This window comes from Ctenocephalides felis, unplaced genomic scaffold (genome assembly GCF_003426905.1).
Source record: "Ctenocephalides felis isolate EL2017-DRISC unplaced genomic scaffold, ASM342690v1 CF-g0.4_SCAFFOLD_03570, whole genome shotgun sequence".
Lineage (NCBI taxonomy): Eukaryota > Metazoa > Arthropoda > Insecta > Siphonaptera > Pulicidae > Ctenocephalides > Ctenocephalides felis.
The window spans coordinates 16,951,622-16,968,801 of record NW_020539724.1 but is presented as its reverse complement, the minus strand read 5'-3'; the positions used below and the strand labels follow the sequence as shown (position 1 = coordinate 16,968,801).

At 28.4% G+C, this 17,180-nt stretch overlaps 3 protein-coding genes across 3 annotated transcripts; 2 read left to right on the top strand and 1 right to left on the bottom strand.

Annotated features, from left to right (window-relative positions):
• Positions 1 to 6,828: 6,828 nt before the first annotated feature.
• Positions 6,829 to 8,866, top strand: LOC113383479. The gene is made up of 7 exons (XM_026621741.1): positions 6,829 to 7,026; positions 7,214 to 7,421; positions 7,648 to 7,853; positions 8,024 to 8,187; positions 8,273 to 8,428; positions 8,517 to 8,706; positions 8,849 to 8,866. The coding sequence occupies exons 1-7, from the start codon at positions 6,829 to 6,831 to the stop codon at positions 8,864 to 8,866; spliced, it is 1,140 nt and encodes a 379-aa protein (XP_026477526.1).
• LOC113383208 lies at positions 8,768 to 10,103 on the top strand. The gene is made up of 3 exons (XM_026621453.1): positions 8,768 to 9,144; positions 9,466 to 9,665; positions 9,889 to 10,103. Exons 1-3 carry the CDS (start codon positions 8,877 to 8,879, stop codon positions 10,045 to 10,047), a joined length of 627 nt encoding a protein of 208 aa, XP_026477238.1. The 5' UTR covers positions 8,768 to 8,876; the 3' UTR covers positions 10,048 to 10,103.
• A 2,057-nt stretch (positions 10,104 to 12,160) lies between these two features.
• Positions 12,161 to 14,095, bottom strand: LOC113383477 (PHD finger protein 7-like). The gene is made up of 5 exons (XM_026621740.1): positions 13,958 to 14,095; positions 13,796 to 13,899; positions 13,605 to 13,718; positions 12,268 to 12,382; positions 12,161 to 12,177 (listed from the first exon to the last, which is right to left on the bottom strand). Exons 1-5 carry the CDS (start codon positions 14,093 to 14,095, stop codon positions 12,175 to 12,177), a joined length of 474 nt encoding a protein of 157 aa, XP_026477525.1. The 3' UTR covers positions 12,161 to 12,174.
• Between the last annotated feature and the right edge of the window lie 3,085 nt (positions 14,096 to 17,180).

Below are 17,180 nucleotides of genomic sequence, written 5' to 3'. Positions count from 1 at the left end.
TGGCTTATTAAGCGGAAAATTCATTCTATTTGTAATAGAGCTTTTTCGTGTCTTTCTCAACTTATTAGAAAAATTTGGATTTTATTATATATGTATAATCAAAGTCAAATATATATTTTATGTTGAAAAAAAAAAATCAAAATATATTAATTTATTTAAGATTTTTTTTATGTATATATAACGGCTAAAAAATGAGGAATGAATTTATTCTTTTGTGTTTTAAAAAAATTAAATTTGAATTTAACGTTGAGTATTACTTTTGTAATCAAATTGGTTATAATAAATGAGAGCACAAAGGCACATATTTGCAAAGAAATAAAATTAATAAAAATAGAATAAAGAAACGGAATTCAATATACTGAAGAAATGCAATATGTATATTCTAAGGTTTTTTTTATCTATAAATATCTGCCATGCTCTCCTTTTATCATAGACATCATTTATAAACGTATGTTCCCATCATATGCATTAATTACATCAATGCAAATTTCATCATTCCGATTTAGAAACTGAACATTTTCTAATCACTTTACAATAATATATGTTATATTGTCGGTGTATGTTGCAACAAGACATTAACACAAAATCCGTTGGTATTATTACAAATTCACCAATTGTTTATTATTAGAGAGGACGAACTATCCAAACCTTGAAAAAAACTGGTTTTACTACAAGCTGGACTCTTATTTGCGATATATGGTGCAAAAAATAGACAGTGGAATAAAAAATTAGTTATTAAGAAATTGTAAATAATTATTACGTTGTATATTGTATCTTTAAAGTAGTGCACAATCAAATGATAAAATATATTGATGTCAATAAATAGAATTTTCTTGATATTTTTTAATCCTATACTCATAAGGTAAATCGCAAAATCACATAATTGAATTTATGCTAACGATTTTTAAATGAAAATTTTAAATATATTGGTTTCAACACGTAAAATACTCGGGTTTGGGAAATCAATGTTATGCTGAAGGTTATTGATATGTTCTGAAAGCATTGTTTTATACTGATTTTTATTTTTTGAATTATTTCTATGTTGAGAGATTCTTTTGTGTAAAATCCTTGGCAATTTAGACAATTTTATTTGTTTACTAAATTACTTGAAATTTTTGGATCGAATTTAGATTTTAATTTAGTAAATAATGTTGAAAGAGTGATATCTGAGGTAAAGACTACTCTAATATTATGTTTAGTGAAGAATTTTTTCCATGTAGTAAAGATCGTTTATAAATGGTAAGGTGATAATTCCGACGGATCTAATTATTAAGTTTGATTGTTATCAAATAATCTTTAGTTAATAATAATATAATAATGATAATAATCATGCAAGTTCACTTTTTTACCATAAAGGTGTAAATTTCTCAAGCACAATTCGTCATGCAAATCGTACAAAGCCAAATTATTACATGAAGTATCTTTCGTACACAATACAAAGAGCATTCAAATTATTATTTATTCATCGTGCGTTCTTAAATCAGGCAAATAAAAAATGTTTATTCACAAATTAATGTCGTTTGAATAACTGTGCTAATCGGTTAAAAAACTGCCGTTAGAGAAATGTATGTTTATATTAGAACACTGGTAGGTAAAAGACTTAGAAGAATTTTTAATTGGAACAATTAATTTTATATATAAATTGTAGTTAATTTTCAAAGATTAAGGTTTTTCATTGCGATGAACTGTTAGAATAACTAGAAACATTTAAAAATGTGCAAGTCAAACTCCTTAACTAAATCATGGTAGCCAGATGCACCGAACGATTAAATATAGAAAACTCCTGTTTTAGAAAAATTACTAAAATATCTGATATTTATTGGAAATATATTTGACGTATATGAAAGTAATACAGTGATGCAAGTAATACCATAAACGATTCCGAGTAAGTTCATGAATTTCTTAGAAAAATTATTGAAAAACTTATGAAAAAAAATTCAATTATTTTAATGCATTCATATTTTCTGTGCATAGCAAACCAATCTCAGTCTTTATAACCAATTATACAAATCATATTTATTTGTATAAACAGTATGTATTTATATTGTATTAAACCGTAATAGTTTAGAAGTTACAGAAAAAAATAAAGCTCTACTTTATATCTTTTGGTGTGGAAATAGTAATTTAAAATCTTCCCCTATATTAAAGTTCAAATATTCTTTATTACTGATATTGACTTTTAAATTATTTTTCCATTTACCTTATATGGAAGGTAAATAGAAATACTATACACCGGCTTCAAGTTCATTACAAACTCTCTCTTAATTTGCAACCGACGCAAAACTAACTACTAACAATTATCTTCGAAATAAATGGTAAATTATATATCGAGATTTCATTACAATCATTGAGAATAATTGTCTATTATTAACTTGATAAACCACAAGTTGGACTCATCTTATTATTCTAGTGCGCTTTCACTGACTTCTGTGCCAAATCTTAGCGAAAACTGGTTTAGGACAAAAAATCATCAACAATAATAGAAATATAGATATAAAAATAATAAAGAGAAGGTCCTAAAATCTTATTTTGTAGAAAAAAAGCAAATTTCTGTTTGTTTGATAGAAATTAATCTTTGTTTGATAGATAACACCAATATATCCTTTGAAGATGGCAGGAGTGGTATTGAAGAAGTCCAGAGAGTCCCAGAAAATTATAATAATTGTACGGAATATTAAGGTAATCCATGTGAACGCAAAATTTTCGCCAAAAATAAGCTTCAAAAGACAATACATCCCAAGTTTTTGAAACAATAATATTATTGGACAGTTCATCAATGTAGTAAATAGTTATTTTTCTTCAGGGGTGGTATAGAAGACCAGAAATTGCCAAAAAATATAAAAATAGTTTAGGATATCCAGATAATCCATGTGAAAACTAAATTTTCACCAAAATGTGCTCCAAAAGACAATATACCCCAAGTTTTCAAAACATTAATATTATAGTGGACAATTCATCAATTATATAGTAAATAGTGATTTTTCTTCAGGGGTGGTATTGAAGATCAGAAAGCGCCAAAAAATTATAAAAATAGTTCAGAATATCCAGGTGATCCATGTTAAGGCAAAATTTTTGCAAAATCAAGCTCCAAAAGTCAACACATCCCAAGTTTTCAAAACAATAATACTATAATAAATAAATAATGGACAATTAATCAATGGCCCATAGTAAATAGTGATTTTTCTATTAGGATTATGGACAGAAAATTGCCATACAAGTTATAAGGGGATAAATAAAAAGCAACTTGAAAAAAGGTAGTTACTATGTCATTACACCAGTACAAATATTTGGATATATCAGAAATACAACTCCAAATTTCTATTTAATATGTTGAAAATAATATTTATTATTTTATCTTATATCGATGAGGTCCAAAAACCAAATTCTGTAACGATATTCTGTAAGGAACATTTTTGTTTTGTGTTTTTTTTTTGAGTATTTGTAGGAGTGTTATTAGAGTCAGAGAAGCTCCGGAAAATTGCAAAAATAGACTAGAATTAATATAGTTTCACCAAAAATAAGTCCCAAAAGTCAATAAAACCCTGGGGTTTACAAAACAATAATTAGATAATTTATCAATGACCTATAGCTGAAAAATATCTTTCTATATGATTTAGTGACCCAAAAAGTTCCGCCAAATAAGTCAAAAGTATTTTGTGATAACCAATATAGTATATTATTTTTTATTTGTGCAACACTCTGGCTTCGATAGCACCCATGGCATCCTCTAAGAAAAAAAATTGTCTTATTAATACCATTTTTTTTCTCGGAGGAGGTCAGGGGTGGTGTTGAAGCCCGCGAAGTGTCAAAATACAAGAATATAATGAAAAATCTGGAAATAATCTGTTTGTAGATAAAAGTTCCACCAAAAATAAGTTTCAAAAATAATTTGTTATAACTAATACTACAGCATTATCTTTTATTTTTGCACTACTAGGACTTTAATACCACCCATGTCATCCACCTAGAAAAATCAGTATTAATAATACCTTTTTTCTCGGAGGAGGTCAGGGGTGGTGTTGAAGCCCACCTAGTGTCAAAATACAAGAACAATGTCGAAAATCTAGAGGTAATCCGTTCGTAGATAAAAGTTCCGCCAAAAATAAGTTTCAAAGGTATATTATGGCCAATAAATTCGATCAATAATTCATGAATGACCTATAGTTAATATATATTTTTCTAGTAACTTCAACGTGCTTCGGTCGTACTTTCAAGTGCAAAACGAGTTTCATATATACATGTATCGAATATGAATATATAAATAAAAGTAAAACATTACCTTGACAGTATACTAGATGTGCACTTAAAGCACATGCGAGCAAAATCCAAACATATTCTTGCATGATTGCTCAAAATATGAGTTTTAATCAATTTTAACCTTTTTGACACAAACACATGCACACGATATTTTAATAATAATTTTATTTACACATTTGACACTTGAAAGAAATAAATTCACAATTTTTTGCAGTTAATCAACCACTGATAGCCGTTAAAAGTCTTTAATAGTTGAAAAGTTAGCTTTAATTTTTCTACTATTGTTGCAAATGGAACACAACAACGGAGCAAAACATGTTTAAGAAGACTTTCCACATTGGAGTTCGTGAAGTGACTGACGCAAAAGCATTTTGTTGAAATTGTTTTTTGCCTTTCTCTTTGGCGAGGAGCCGCGTAATATATTTTAAAAAATAACGGGATACACAAGCGCGCGCGTTCTCTATACGTGCATGGCGGGACAATTGTTTGTTTGTGTTGACAACGTCATAAAGCAAGTAAATCCAAAAAAACAGATTTAAAAAAAAAATGAAACTTGGTAAATACATTTCTTATAACTCGCATTATATTCGTAAATTCTCAATTATTTACCACCTAAGTAAAATGTTTTTTGTACTTTATTTTAATATAAATTACGTCGTCATTAATAATTTAAAAAAAAACTTGAATTTAATTAATGACATCCTCAATTTCTATGAATAAATCACAAAATACGACATAAATTAGATTCAATAAAAGAAAATGTAAAAAATGCCTTCAAAATAAATATAGTGTCTTTCATAGTGTCAAGTTGGCAACATTTAAAACAGCTCACTTCAACTTATTTGTAATCATAGATAAAAGAAGAGTATAGAGTGTTTGTAATAGTCCAGTCATTAGAGTAAGTTTACCTCGGGATTCGAGATACCCAGCTAGGTACACCCTAACTTTAACTTAGGAAACATTTTAGTGTCAATATACAAGTATTTACAGACTTACAACTGGGTATCTCTAATTCAGAGATTCTTACCTAATTTATGCTTAAATGACTGGACTATAATAAGTTTAAGTATTTCCAAGAATTGACTATTTGCAATTAATTACAACAAATACCGATAAATAACAGCCAAAATAAGATTCAGATTTTATTTGTATTACTTGGTGTATCTCAAAATGTTATGAACTAAATAAAAGCTCTAAAGCAAACTCTAAAGCTTTCACAATGAAACCTATTTGTATGTTAGTTTGCCCATGTTAATTTATCTAGTCTGTTTGTTTCTTCTACAAACAACTAAAAACTTCAAGAATGTAAAATAATCTGATCTTCCATTTTTAAAACATTGCCAGTGATTAATCTATAGAATACTATAATATTATTCTAAGAATTGTAATATTATTTAACTCTTTTATGGTCACAGATTGTTATTTTTTATTATGAGGCAAAAACTTATACAACTATTAGAGTAATTAAATAGTTTAAATTTCACTTTATTCTGGATTTGTTCTATTTGTACTTTCAAAATACATGTACACATAAAAAGTTTTATTATTTTGTTTTAAAACTCTCTCAAATAACCATTGAATCATGATATATTAAGTCTTATTTATTCTTATTTGCTTAATATATGATAATATTTTTAAATTATTATTTTATCTTATCTATTAATTGAAGATTAATGTAGAATAAATTGTTTTCTTAACCTGACCCTGATATTATTATTTATAAATCGTGATTAATTATTATTTTAACAATTTTGAATTTGTATGCAAGTGGCAAAATTGCTTGAAGTTACATTTTATCCATATTTATTTATATAATCAAAGATCGCCCTCGAGCAACTAGCGACCAAAAAGGAAACTACTGTGACATATCGGCAGGCCTTATGTCAACTTTGACGTTATAATATTTACATATGTGAGAAGTTTCAAATATTCAAAATATAAATAATAACATTTAGAAATATGTATGTTTATCACCAATTATGAACTATAGTTTTTTATATTTAACATTGAATATTAAATTTTAATTTATTCATATAACCTCAAATTAAAACATAATGAATAATTAACCAACAGTTCAATTAAAATATTCAATGATGTAAAACATTTTTTGTATTGTGCATACTAATCACTACATATTTAAATTATATATAGAATTTAAAAAATGCATCAAACGAATTATATAAGAAGTCTTAGTGCTTCTTAAAAAATATAACCTGAAAGAAAATAATAATATAAAAATATTCTATTATATTACGCAAATTAATGACTCAATAAATCATGATTCAATGGTTATTCGATAGAGTTTCAAAACGAAGTAATGATAAAACTTCTTGTGTATACATGTATCTCAAAAGTGTAACTTTGCATAGCAACACAAACATTGAACAAATCCAGTATAAAGTGAAATGTAAACTATTTAATTAATTACTCAAATAGTTATATAAGTTTTTGCCTCATAATAAAAAATAACCATCCATGACCATAAAAGAGTTAGAATAATAAACCTATTCTTAAAAAATGTGGAAAATTGTGCAAAATCATTTTTACTCAGATTGCATAAAATAAGTAATAATGAGTGATACCGATAGACCTCAAAGTAGAGGTGAGGAAGCTCAAGCGAGTCCCAGAACCTCTTTTAGTTTTATTGGAGGACATATAGGAAGTGTAAATACTTCATCATCTGTATCACCTAGCACTAGTTCGAGTTCTTCTAGCAGCACAAAGACTGCTGTATCAGAATGTTTAAGTTCTTGGCTCAATTACTTACAGGTGATAATAATTAAATAATTCCATTCCAATGTCTATTACCGATACTTATCTATAAAGTAGTATAAATATGAAACACAATGATATTGTCATTGTTAGTAAACATGAAAGTAGGTAAATAATGAAGATTTCTCAGAATAAACTAATATCAATATTAGTATTACTATTAATTTGTTTATATATTCTACAGATTTTAAATTCATTATGTACTGCCGGTTTCAAATTATCGCAATCCTTATCTACTCTGGCACATTGTACACCAGACCAATCTGCGACTCAAACACCTTTAGGTATGAGTGGGCACAGTTTTTCAGGTGCTTCACAACCCGGATTAAATGTTCTTAGTGGTGGAGCAACAAGTGGCTCACTCAGTTCCGAAGGAATTAGTGGGACTTCAGGTAAATTAGATGTAAATATGTTTTTCAACTTTTTTGAGAAGAAAATCCGATGCCTTAATTGGCAATTAAGCCTTTCTCAATTTATATATCAATATTGAACATTGTAAAATTTGTGGTGTTGAATTTATAATAACATAATGAGAAAGGAATCATATATGATAATTCTTATAGAACTTTGTGATAATAAATAATGAATATAAATAATAAGTTTTTTTTGTACTTACAGGAGGTGCATTTATGACCGGTCCCCCTCCGCTATTACCTGCCTTGACTGGTTGGGATGAGCTGGCGCGTTCTACAGCTGTGGCAACTGCCACTGTTAAATGTCACATTGTAGCCCTGCTACAAGAATATTCATCTATACCTCAGCAACAGCATCCCCAGGCCGAAGGAGCTGCCGAACAGATTGGAGCTATGAGAGATAACAACTATGTGAGATAAATATAATATAAATTTTCCAAATAAATGATATATAAATAATCTAACAAATATATAAGTATCAGAATATTTTTATCAACTATTATCAAATTATTCGAAAATTACTTCAAATATAATTCTAATTATCAACTAATGATATTATTCTTATTTTTCTTTTAATGTAGCAAATTATCGCTGACAACATATCCACACTAGTGAACTTACAGTATCAATTTTGCATTGCCTGTTTCGAGTGTCTTTCACTGGCAGACATGTGTCAATGTTCATCAGGAGAATATCCTCCACAGGGAATGGCTGATAGCCCCAAAAGTGCAGCTGAAAGGGAAAGGTAAGGATAATAAACTCACTAATTTTATCCTAGTTTAAAACAATAATATTATATTTAAATATATATTTACCTTATCATTATGAAGAGCACACTATGAGCATCAACATCATGGAATGCCCCTTCACGAGACTGTCAGAGGTGGTGGTGGATATCATGAAACCCCTCCACCATTTAGAGGACCATCTCCAGTGGAACATCCAAGAGGTCCTAGTCCAATACAAGGATTTCTTGATACAATAAGGTATTTTTATGTAATTGAATTATATGAAAAATAGATCTTAATTTATACAAACACTAAATACTTACTGCCTTGAAAATTAACCTTTTAGAGGAAGTAGTCATTTGGAACATATGCGAGGGCCATTGCCCAATCCTGGTTTACTTCAAGGTATGAAAGCACCTTTCCACGGCGGTAGTGGAACAGGGGGTGCTTCAAGGGGTCTTAGAAGCCCTCTTCATTTTCCATTATTTCCACTACTCCAAGGTCAAAGACGATGGTCGGAAGCAGCGGCCGCGGAGGTATGTTATAATAATAATTTAAAAAGGCGCTGTTATTTCTTGCTGCTCATATCTAGTGTTTCTAGTCACATTTTTTCTGATATATGTGATAATAAATCATGAAGATATGATTTAATCATATATCATCTGTCTCCCAGGCCAGTGGTACCGCAGGCGGTGAAGATGCGTCCATGCGTCGCTGGTCCATGCCCTGGGATTCTGCACATGTCGCTGCACCTCATGGCCGATATCATTACTATCCGCCACATTATCACCATGTGACATCACATGCTAGTGGTTGCCACTATCCTCATCCTCAGCACCAAGCCCAAATAAGCGCGGGAGCGACGGCCAGAGGTTTGGGAGCAGTTGGGGGAGTATCCAAATTGAGCGTCCCAGTTGGAGGAGGCAGCGGCACTACGACGTCTTGCAGTGATCGCAGCAGATCAACCACACCTGGTAAGATATATATTTTTTAAATATATTTACGCGGAATATATGGAACGCGGACTTTAGTATTTCCATGGTCTGCAATATAACATACATATAACAATACTAAAGTCCGCATTTCAACTTCGAATTATTCAAAATTTTAATATCCAAATATAAATAATCTTATGATGTTATTGGGTGATCTGTTATATATACACATAACATGTGGTTTTCATATACTTATATATGGCTCAGACACGACTTTTAAAGTGAGCACTTAACCTTCTTAATTATGTAATTCAATAGAATACTACTATAAAATTAACTCAAAATCTACTATTATTATAGATTCAATTTGGCAGCCATCCAGCGGAAGTCAGGATGGCTTAGCAGAGGCTATTCAATTATTGTCCTGCAGACCTGGAATCAGACCATACAATCAGCTCACCAGCCAACAACAACCATCTTATCATTCACACATTCAAACCACAAATCAACCACCTGTGCCAAGTCAGAGCAGTGAACCATATCACTATCATCAAGATACGGTATGAATATATTTAAGTTGCTTTTTATAAACAAGAATTACTCCAATTATTTAAATAGAATTATTTTCTGTATAATAGTACCGGTCTGCAGGCAATGATTGATTTGAAATTCAATGAATAGAGAATTATTTTTATCTAAAAGATTTTTTTTATTAAGCTTATCTATTTTTGAAAGAAAGTCTAAAAAGACAAATCAAAATTACGATATTCTCTGTTATTTTAGGGCCAAATGCCATTCCTGTACAGTATGTGGAGCGGACATGAAAGATCAGGCTTACCTTTCATTCGACTTCCAGACATGCCGGAACAGCAGGTATTGCCTGACGAAACAGGTAGCTCTGAAACAAAAAAGCAGTCTAGTAATGTACACAAGCCCCCATAAATTAATTAAAAAACACGAGCATTACAATTGAATATTTTAAGTTATTTCATTTTAGTTTCACGCACAACTAAACAAGTTACCAAAAAGCATAGCAAAGTCAGGACTATATTTCAAAATAAAAATTAATGAAAATAAATTTTATTACTGAAGGACATTTAACATTCATTTATCAGTAAATTTCAATATAACTTTGGAAGTACTGCTACTTTCAGTAATTTTAGGAAATTATAATTGAAATAATGAGAAGCAAGATATTCTTGCAGAATGTTTGGAGTTAAGCATGAGATCTCATTTATGTTATTAAGACATTTTGATGTATAAATCAAATTTAAAAGTATAATGTTATTAAAAAATTGATTGAGATTTATGAACACGCAAGTAAATTTAATTTTTTGTTTAACTACTAACATAGCACAGTAAACTATGTGTAACATTTCAAAATAAAAAATTAATGTATGTTTAGTAATGTGATAATGCATTGCACAACTTTTACAAATAGAATATTAATAATAAATGTGCTTATTATTTTATAGCCGGTAACATGTGCTCTATGAAAAGTTCATAAGTAATACTCCACCATTTTTACATTTTATATGATCAATGTGAAATAATAGAAATAAATTTAATAATATGACTGACAGTTTTAAGTGCTGTACTTTAGAAATTTGAATATATAGTATGTCACATATATTGTAATATATCTGGTGAATAATGGTATAAATACAATTTTTATTCAAATTAATATCTTTAATAAATGAATGATAAAGATTTCATTCCGGTTTTCTATGTTTCTTTCCTTATATTTGTAGGTATGTCAATATTTTACCAGATTACCAATATATTAAATTTGCCTGATATACATATATTTAATTATTTGAAATTATTATAAGGTAATTTTAATTATACAACTTTATATACAATGTTTGATGATTTTTGCTGGCAAAATTTTCATGTTATGATAGTAATTATCTATAGATATATGCTAAATTTTATTTGTATAATGATGATGGTGCGTGTATTTGAAATGTATTAATTATACATAAATTAAATTCAATGTTAAAATGGTACTAAATAATACTGCCAAAGATCGTTAATAGGTAACATGTTTATATTAAGCTCAAATTTATTTAACCAAAAGATTTCTGAATAACATATCTGCTTTGTTAATGGAGAGTGCAATATTTATATAAAAATGCAGGTGTGGCTCTCAAATAATGGAATATATACTATTAACTGATACTACAAGCTATTTAAAAGACAATGTGAAATGAACCTAGCCCTAGTCAAGCATATTTCGATCAAATCAAATTTTGTTAAAAATTTTGAAACAAACTCAATAATAAGCAAATAATGTAATTGTAACTTGTCATTTTTCCCAAATGTAATTTTCTTTACATATTTTTTCACAACTACTTTAAAATTTCTTTTCTAAGTCAAAGTATCTCAAAGTCTACCTAATTATTATATATGCATATAAATACATTTCAATTTAAGTGATTTATGGATAAATCGACTTCAATAAATATGCATAGACAAAATTTCATCCTCAATGGCTCGCTGGTTGAGCACTTTAGATATACTTTTTCATAAGGACACTTAATTAACACTTCTTAATTAGATTATGAATGCATATGCGTTATATATGTCCTAGTTATAGTTTGAAAACTTTTTGAATTATTATGCATTCATAACTTATATTGTTTTAAAAAAGGCAATTTTTATAAGAATTGTAATAAAACTTAATGAAATAAAATGATGTGCTATTATTTATAGATCATACTGCAAATTTATAATGAATGTCTGATATTTAGTAATATTTAGGCAAAACATGTGAATGGACTTTGTTGATTGGTATTACAGTTGTCTTTTAATACCGTGGACTACTTTTATTCCCGTTTTATAAAATTTAATTATTTTGAGTAGCAAGACTAGACTTGAATTAAATGGAAGTAGTTACACAAACTATAATCAGTATGATGATAAGTTTATTTAATAAATCACAAATTTAATTACTTCATAATATTTTTCTCACAATAGATACCAAATTTCATTCATAATATTTTTACAAATAAGTAAGAGAACACAATTCATTTTATAATGATTATCAAAAAGTCGGCTATCTGTTGTTCACTGGAAAAAGAACCAAAACCATGAACCAGGTACAATTAGAATTTTATAATCTAACACTTACTATTAAATGTTCAATTGATATATACTTACGATCTTTTTGCAAATTGTGCAAGCATATTCTGATATATCTGTCAATGGTTCAGGTAAACATTTTATATGGCATCCATTTGATCCGCAAAACATGCATATTAAAATTTTCCACTCACTGCAAAAAAAAAATTCTATTATTGAACACTTCTCATACCGGAATCAACTTTAGGAAAATATGAAATATCTAGAGGCAATTGTTCTAAAAAAAACTTTGTGTATGTTGTACGGTATCAAAATATAGAATATTTCAATTTCTACAAATAGCTCATGAAGTAAAACCTGGCTTATCTTATTTATAAGATTCTAGGATGGTAAAAAAAAGTTGTCTTTTTAAAGTTTAGAAAAACAAGTAAATGAATCAAGTCAGGTAGGAGACTTAAAGGATTCTAATAGGGCAAGAATTAATTCTGATAATATTACTCTTAGTCTAAGTAGAGGATTCACATAGGATTCACGTCTCTTGTGAGAAACAACTTAAGTCCCGCAAATAAAGTTAGGGGAATAGACAATTAGACTAAACAAAACGTACGACAATAATGTTACCAAAACAGAATAATTCTACATTCTAATTCTATAAAATCTACAATACCTTTTCTACGATGGCAAAAATTGATTCTTATACAACTTCTACACAACACGTAACACTCGCGTCAAAAATCGTACAATATTTGATAGACTTATAAATGATTCAAGATGCGTGTTTCAAAAATAAACTACGAAAAACGATTTGCTATATATTATTACTTCTGAGGACTAAATTATATTCGTAACTGTTCATAACCCTCTTTTATAAACACGTGCAAAATAGTGGCGTCGGTTTTGTTGCGTTATCATTTATTATTTACTCCAATAGTTCACGAACTTCACACCTGTAGCGCTCAGGAGACGCGCGAAAATCAAACATTGCAGGTGTTTTGTATAAAGCATACATTCATTTTATACATATCTTGTAATTACTGTAATCTACCGAATAATACAAAAATATTAAGATAATTATTTAAAACTATTTCGTTTATATGAGATAACTTTACGTTTAATTCAAAATGTCTTTGAAATTTATGTTTAATGCCATGTGAATGGCATATAATTTTAGAATTGCTGTGAATATATTTAGTCCTCATATGAAATAGAAAACTTTCAATATTATTATTTTCTACTTAATAGTGAACCTAGTTATTTAAATGATTGATTGTAATTGCATTATCTATTCATCTAATAATCTAAATGAATTATGGCAATGTAAGAGCAATAATTGATACAATTACAACAAATTTAAATAAATATATTTACTAATAACTTCGACAATCATTTTACTCAATAGAATTCAATTAACTCACCTATTTTCTCTAGAAAAACTGCGAGATTTTGAATGTTTACATACATCAGCAATACACTGCTTTTTCTTTTGGTATAAGTAGTTAAAAGCATTATTGAATTCCCAAGAAGCATCTCTTAAAAATAGATTTATTTTATTACATCATATTAATATAAAAGGAATAAGTTGATATATGGGGATCTATACACTTACTGTTCGGGAATATAAATCCCAATATTTCTCAATTCTGCACAAAAATCATCAGTGTTTTTGCACATAGGACATGACACAAGTGAAGCAGATGAATATGCCCAAAACTAAAAATTTAACATTGAACTAATAATTTTGTTGGGGTTTACTATTCAATAAAAGTACCTGTAAACAATGACGATGAGCCCACTTGTTGCAACAAGGGACGTAAATGTTTAGAAAAGGTGTTACACGTTTTCCACAAAAGCAAATGTATTCATTTGGCATACATATACTTCCAAATACTGTGGGATGCAGCGGCATACTCTCTTGTTGGTAGTGATGATTATGACAAAATGTTCTAGGATAAAGCGAGAAAATATATTACAGTTTTTTTATTTACATATAGATTAGATATATCTGAATTAGATATTAATGAACTTACTTAAATTGCCCAAAATACTCAAATTTAGCATTTTTTCTAATACCGCAAATCATATGATAACGTACGGTACATCCACGAAACCGACAAGTGCTTGCGGCGCCGTAGTTTTTACAATAAGCGCATTTCTAAAGAACATATTAATTGAACAAAAAAATAATTAAATATGATATTTGAATATTATTAAATATTAATACTAACCCTTAGTAATGATGCATTATGACAATCAATTAAATCTCCAGTTCTGATTCCTGCACTGGAGCAAACTGCGTCGGAGAATTGCTGCGGGTTGGCAACATTAAAAAAAATAATCCAAATAAAAAAAATAATTTGTTTAGTTAGAAAAGTTCTGAAAAAGTTTTTTCCGCTTTAGAAAATCCGATTTGCTTTTTTCATATTTTCACAACTTTTCAAGTCATTCTGAATCGTTTTACACCAAAATTGAAAAAAAATGGGTGTGTTTGTGTCAATATATGACTTATGAATAACTTCATTGACATTTCCTTAAAAATGGCTGCACCGATTACAAAAATTTACAAGCCATTTGATAAAACTCGATAATATCTTGCGCTTATTAGTTTTGCGAGACGATCAGCCAAGCGGTTTCTTTATACTTAACCGTGAACTTTAAATTTTTTTTGCTAAAAATCCTAAATCGACTGTGAAAATTCAAAAACTTTCCGGAAGAAGACTGACAAGTTCCGGATACAGATTAGCCGTGCCATTTTTTCGTAAGTAAAATTTTTAATGCAACATTGTATAGAATTTATACAGTCTAAAAAAAATAAATATCATTGTCCAAATAGTAGTTTTACAGAAAAAAACTAAAGTTTAATATCATAAAGTCTTTGTTTGAAAGATATCAATTGGAAATTGCATTGAATAGTTTTAATGCATCTAAAAAAACAATATTTTCGAAATTAGTAGTTGAAAATTATATTTATAAATAGCTAAAACTATTTTCTTATTAATTAACACGATTATTTACACATATCCGCTGAGATTCATGCAACTGCCTTAAGGCACAATTACACTTACACCTCGATAGAAAATTGCTCATTAATAATGCATAAAGTAAAATTATAATAAAACTTACGATACAAAAATGGTGCATTGAAAGATTTTTCCTCTTGGTCTCTTTTCCCAGCATTATCATTTCATATGTTATTTCAGTTTCAAACTTTGATTTACACAGTAAACATAATTTATTCTTGTCGTTTTCCATTGAAAATATTAATATTTACAAAAATACGAAATACATAGACCACCAAGTAAGACTATCGAAATGCTACTAAATATTTTTACAAAGGATCGTATACCAACATGTAAGAAATCCCCACTTAATGGTTGAATGCAACAATGTTGCTCCAGCAACTGGTGTAACAGAACAATTTATAACTATAAAATTATAAAGAATTAGACTCATAGTTAAAATATTATTGAAAAGATTATAGTTTGCACTATAATGTAATAAACTATAGTCTACATTTTGCATTTTCAAAAAACATACATTTAAGAATCCAGAGTCGGATGCCTACAGAGTGAAAATGAGTCTTTAGTAATCCTTGCATTTACAATCATTTAATGTAACAACTTAATTTATTTACTTCTATTTAAGTAATTATAATCTGATTAGGAAAGCATTTACTTCTACTTGTAAGTAATTACAATGTGCTTAGGAAAGCATTTAGTAATTTTAGAGTGGAAGGATGGTAAAATGTTTCCCAACAGTAAGTATTTTAAATTTGAGCTTAAGGATAAAATAGAAAACAATTCGCCTTAATTAACCTCAATTATTTATAAGACTAGCTAAGTCTAGAGATCATTTCTCTTTAAGATCTAGTATAGTTGAAATTGTGATCAACAGACAACTTGATTATTTGTTTTGGGAGTTTTTCTAGTAACTCCTTGCACTTGGTTGCAATTCTTCGCACCTTATTAAATAAAATCTTATTAAAAAAAAAAGTCTAGAAATCTTTTTTCTTCTAAAATGTCTAGTTGAATTTATGGTCAGCAAATATTTGATGGCTAGTTGATTTGGGTATTTTTCTAGTAATTTCTTGCACTTGATTGCAATTCTCTACATCTTATTAGATAAAATTCTCAAAATCTTTTTTTTTTAAATGTCTAGTTGAATTTGTGCTCAGCAGATACTTGGCTATTTGTTTTGGGTGTTTTTCTAGTAATTGCTTGCACTTGGTTGCAATTCTTCAAAAAAGTCTAAAGATCATTTTTTTTAAGATGTCTAGTTAAATTTGTGGTCAGCAGATACTTGGCTATTTGTTTGGGTGATTTTCTAGTAATTCTTTGAACTTGGTTGCAATTATCCACATCTTTTTTAAAAAAAAGTCTAGAAATCGTTTTCTTTTAAGATGTCTAGTTGAATTTGTGGTAAGCAGATACTTGGCTATTGTTTCGCGTGGTTATTAGTAATTTCTTGCACTTTATCGCAGTTCTCCACATTTTTTAAAAAAATGTTTTAAATATATTATATTTAATTTGATTCCCACAAATCCTATGAATAAATTAAATATATAGTGTATAATTTAAGAACACCATGCATCCTCCTCTATGACTTGCCTAAATAAGGAGATAAGGCGAGTTATCTGATATTGAAAATATTTCGACACTCCATTTATTGTTGATGGTTTTCATTTTGCTAATATTATAATAATTCTTTGAGAAAAAATAGAGTAAAATCTCTATAGTTTACAATTATAACTAATATATATATTAGTTATAATTGTAAACTATAGAGATTTTACTCTAGTATATAATATATATATTAGTTATAATTGTAAACTATAGAGATTTTACTCTATTTTTTTCAAAGAATTATTATAATATTAGCAAATGAAAACACCATCAACAATAAAGAGTACAGTTTTTCGAAAGGGGTGGTTTCATAAAATATAGAGTGTTACTCATATAATTATTTTTTTTCAATGATATTTTATATTAATTACA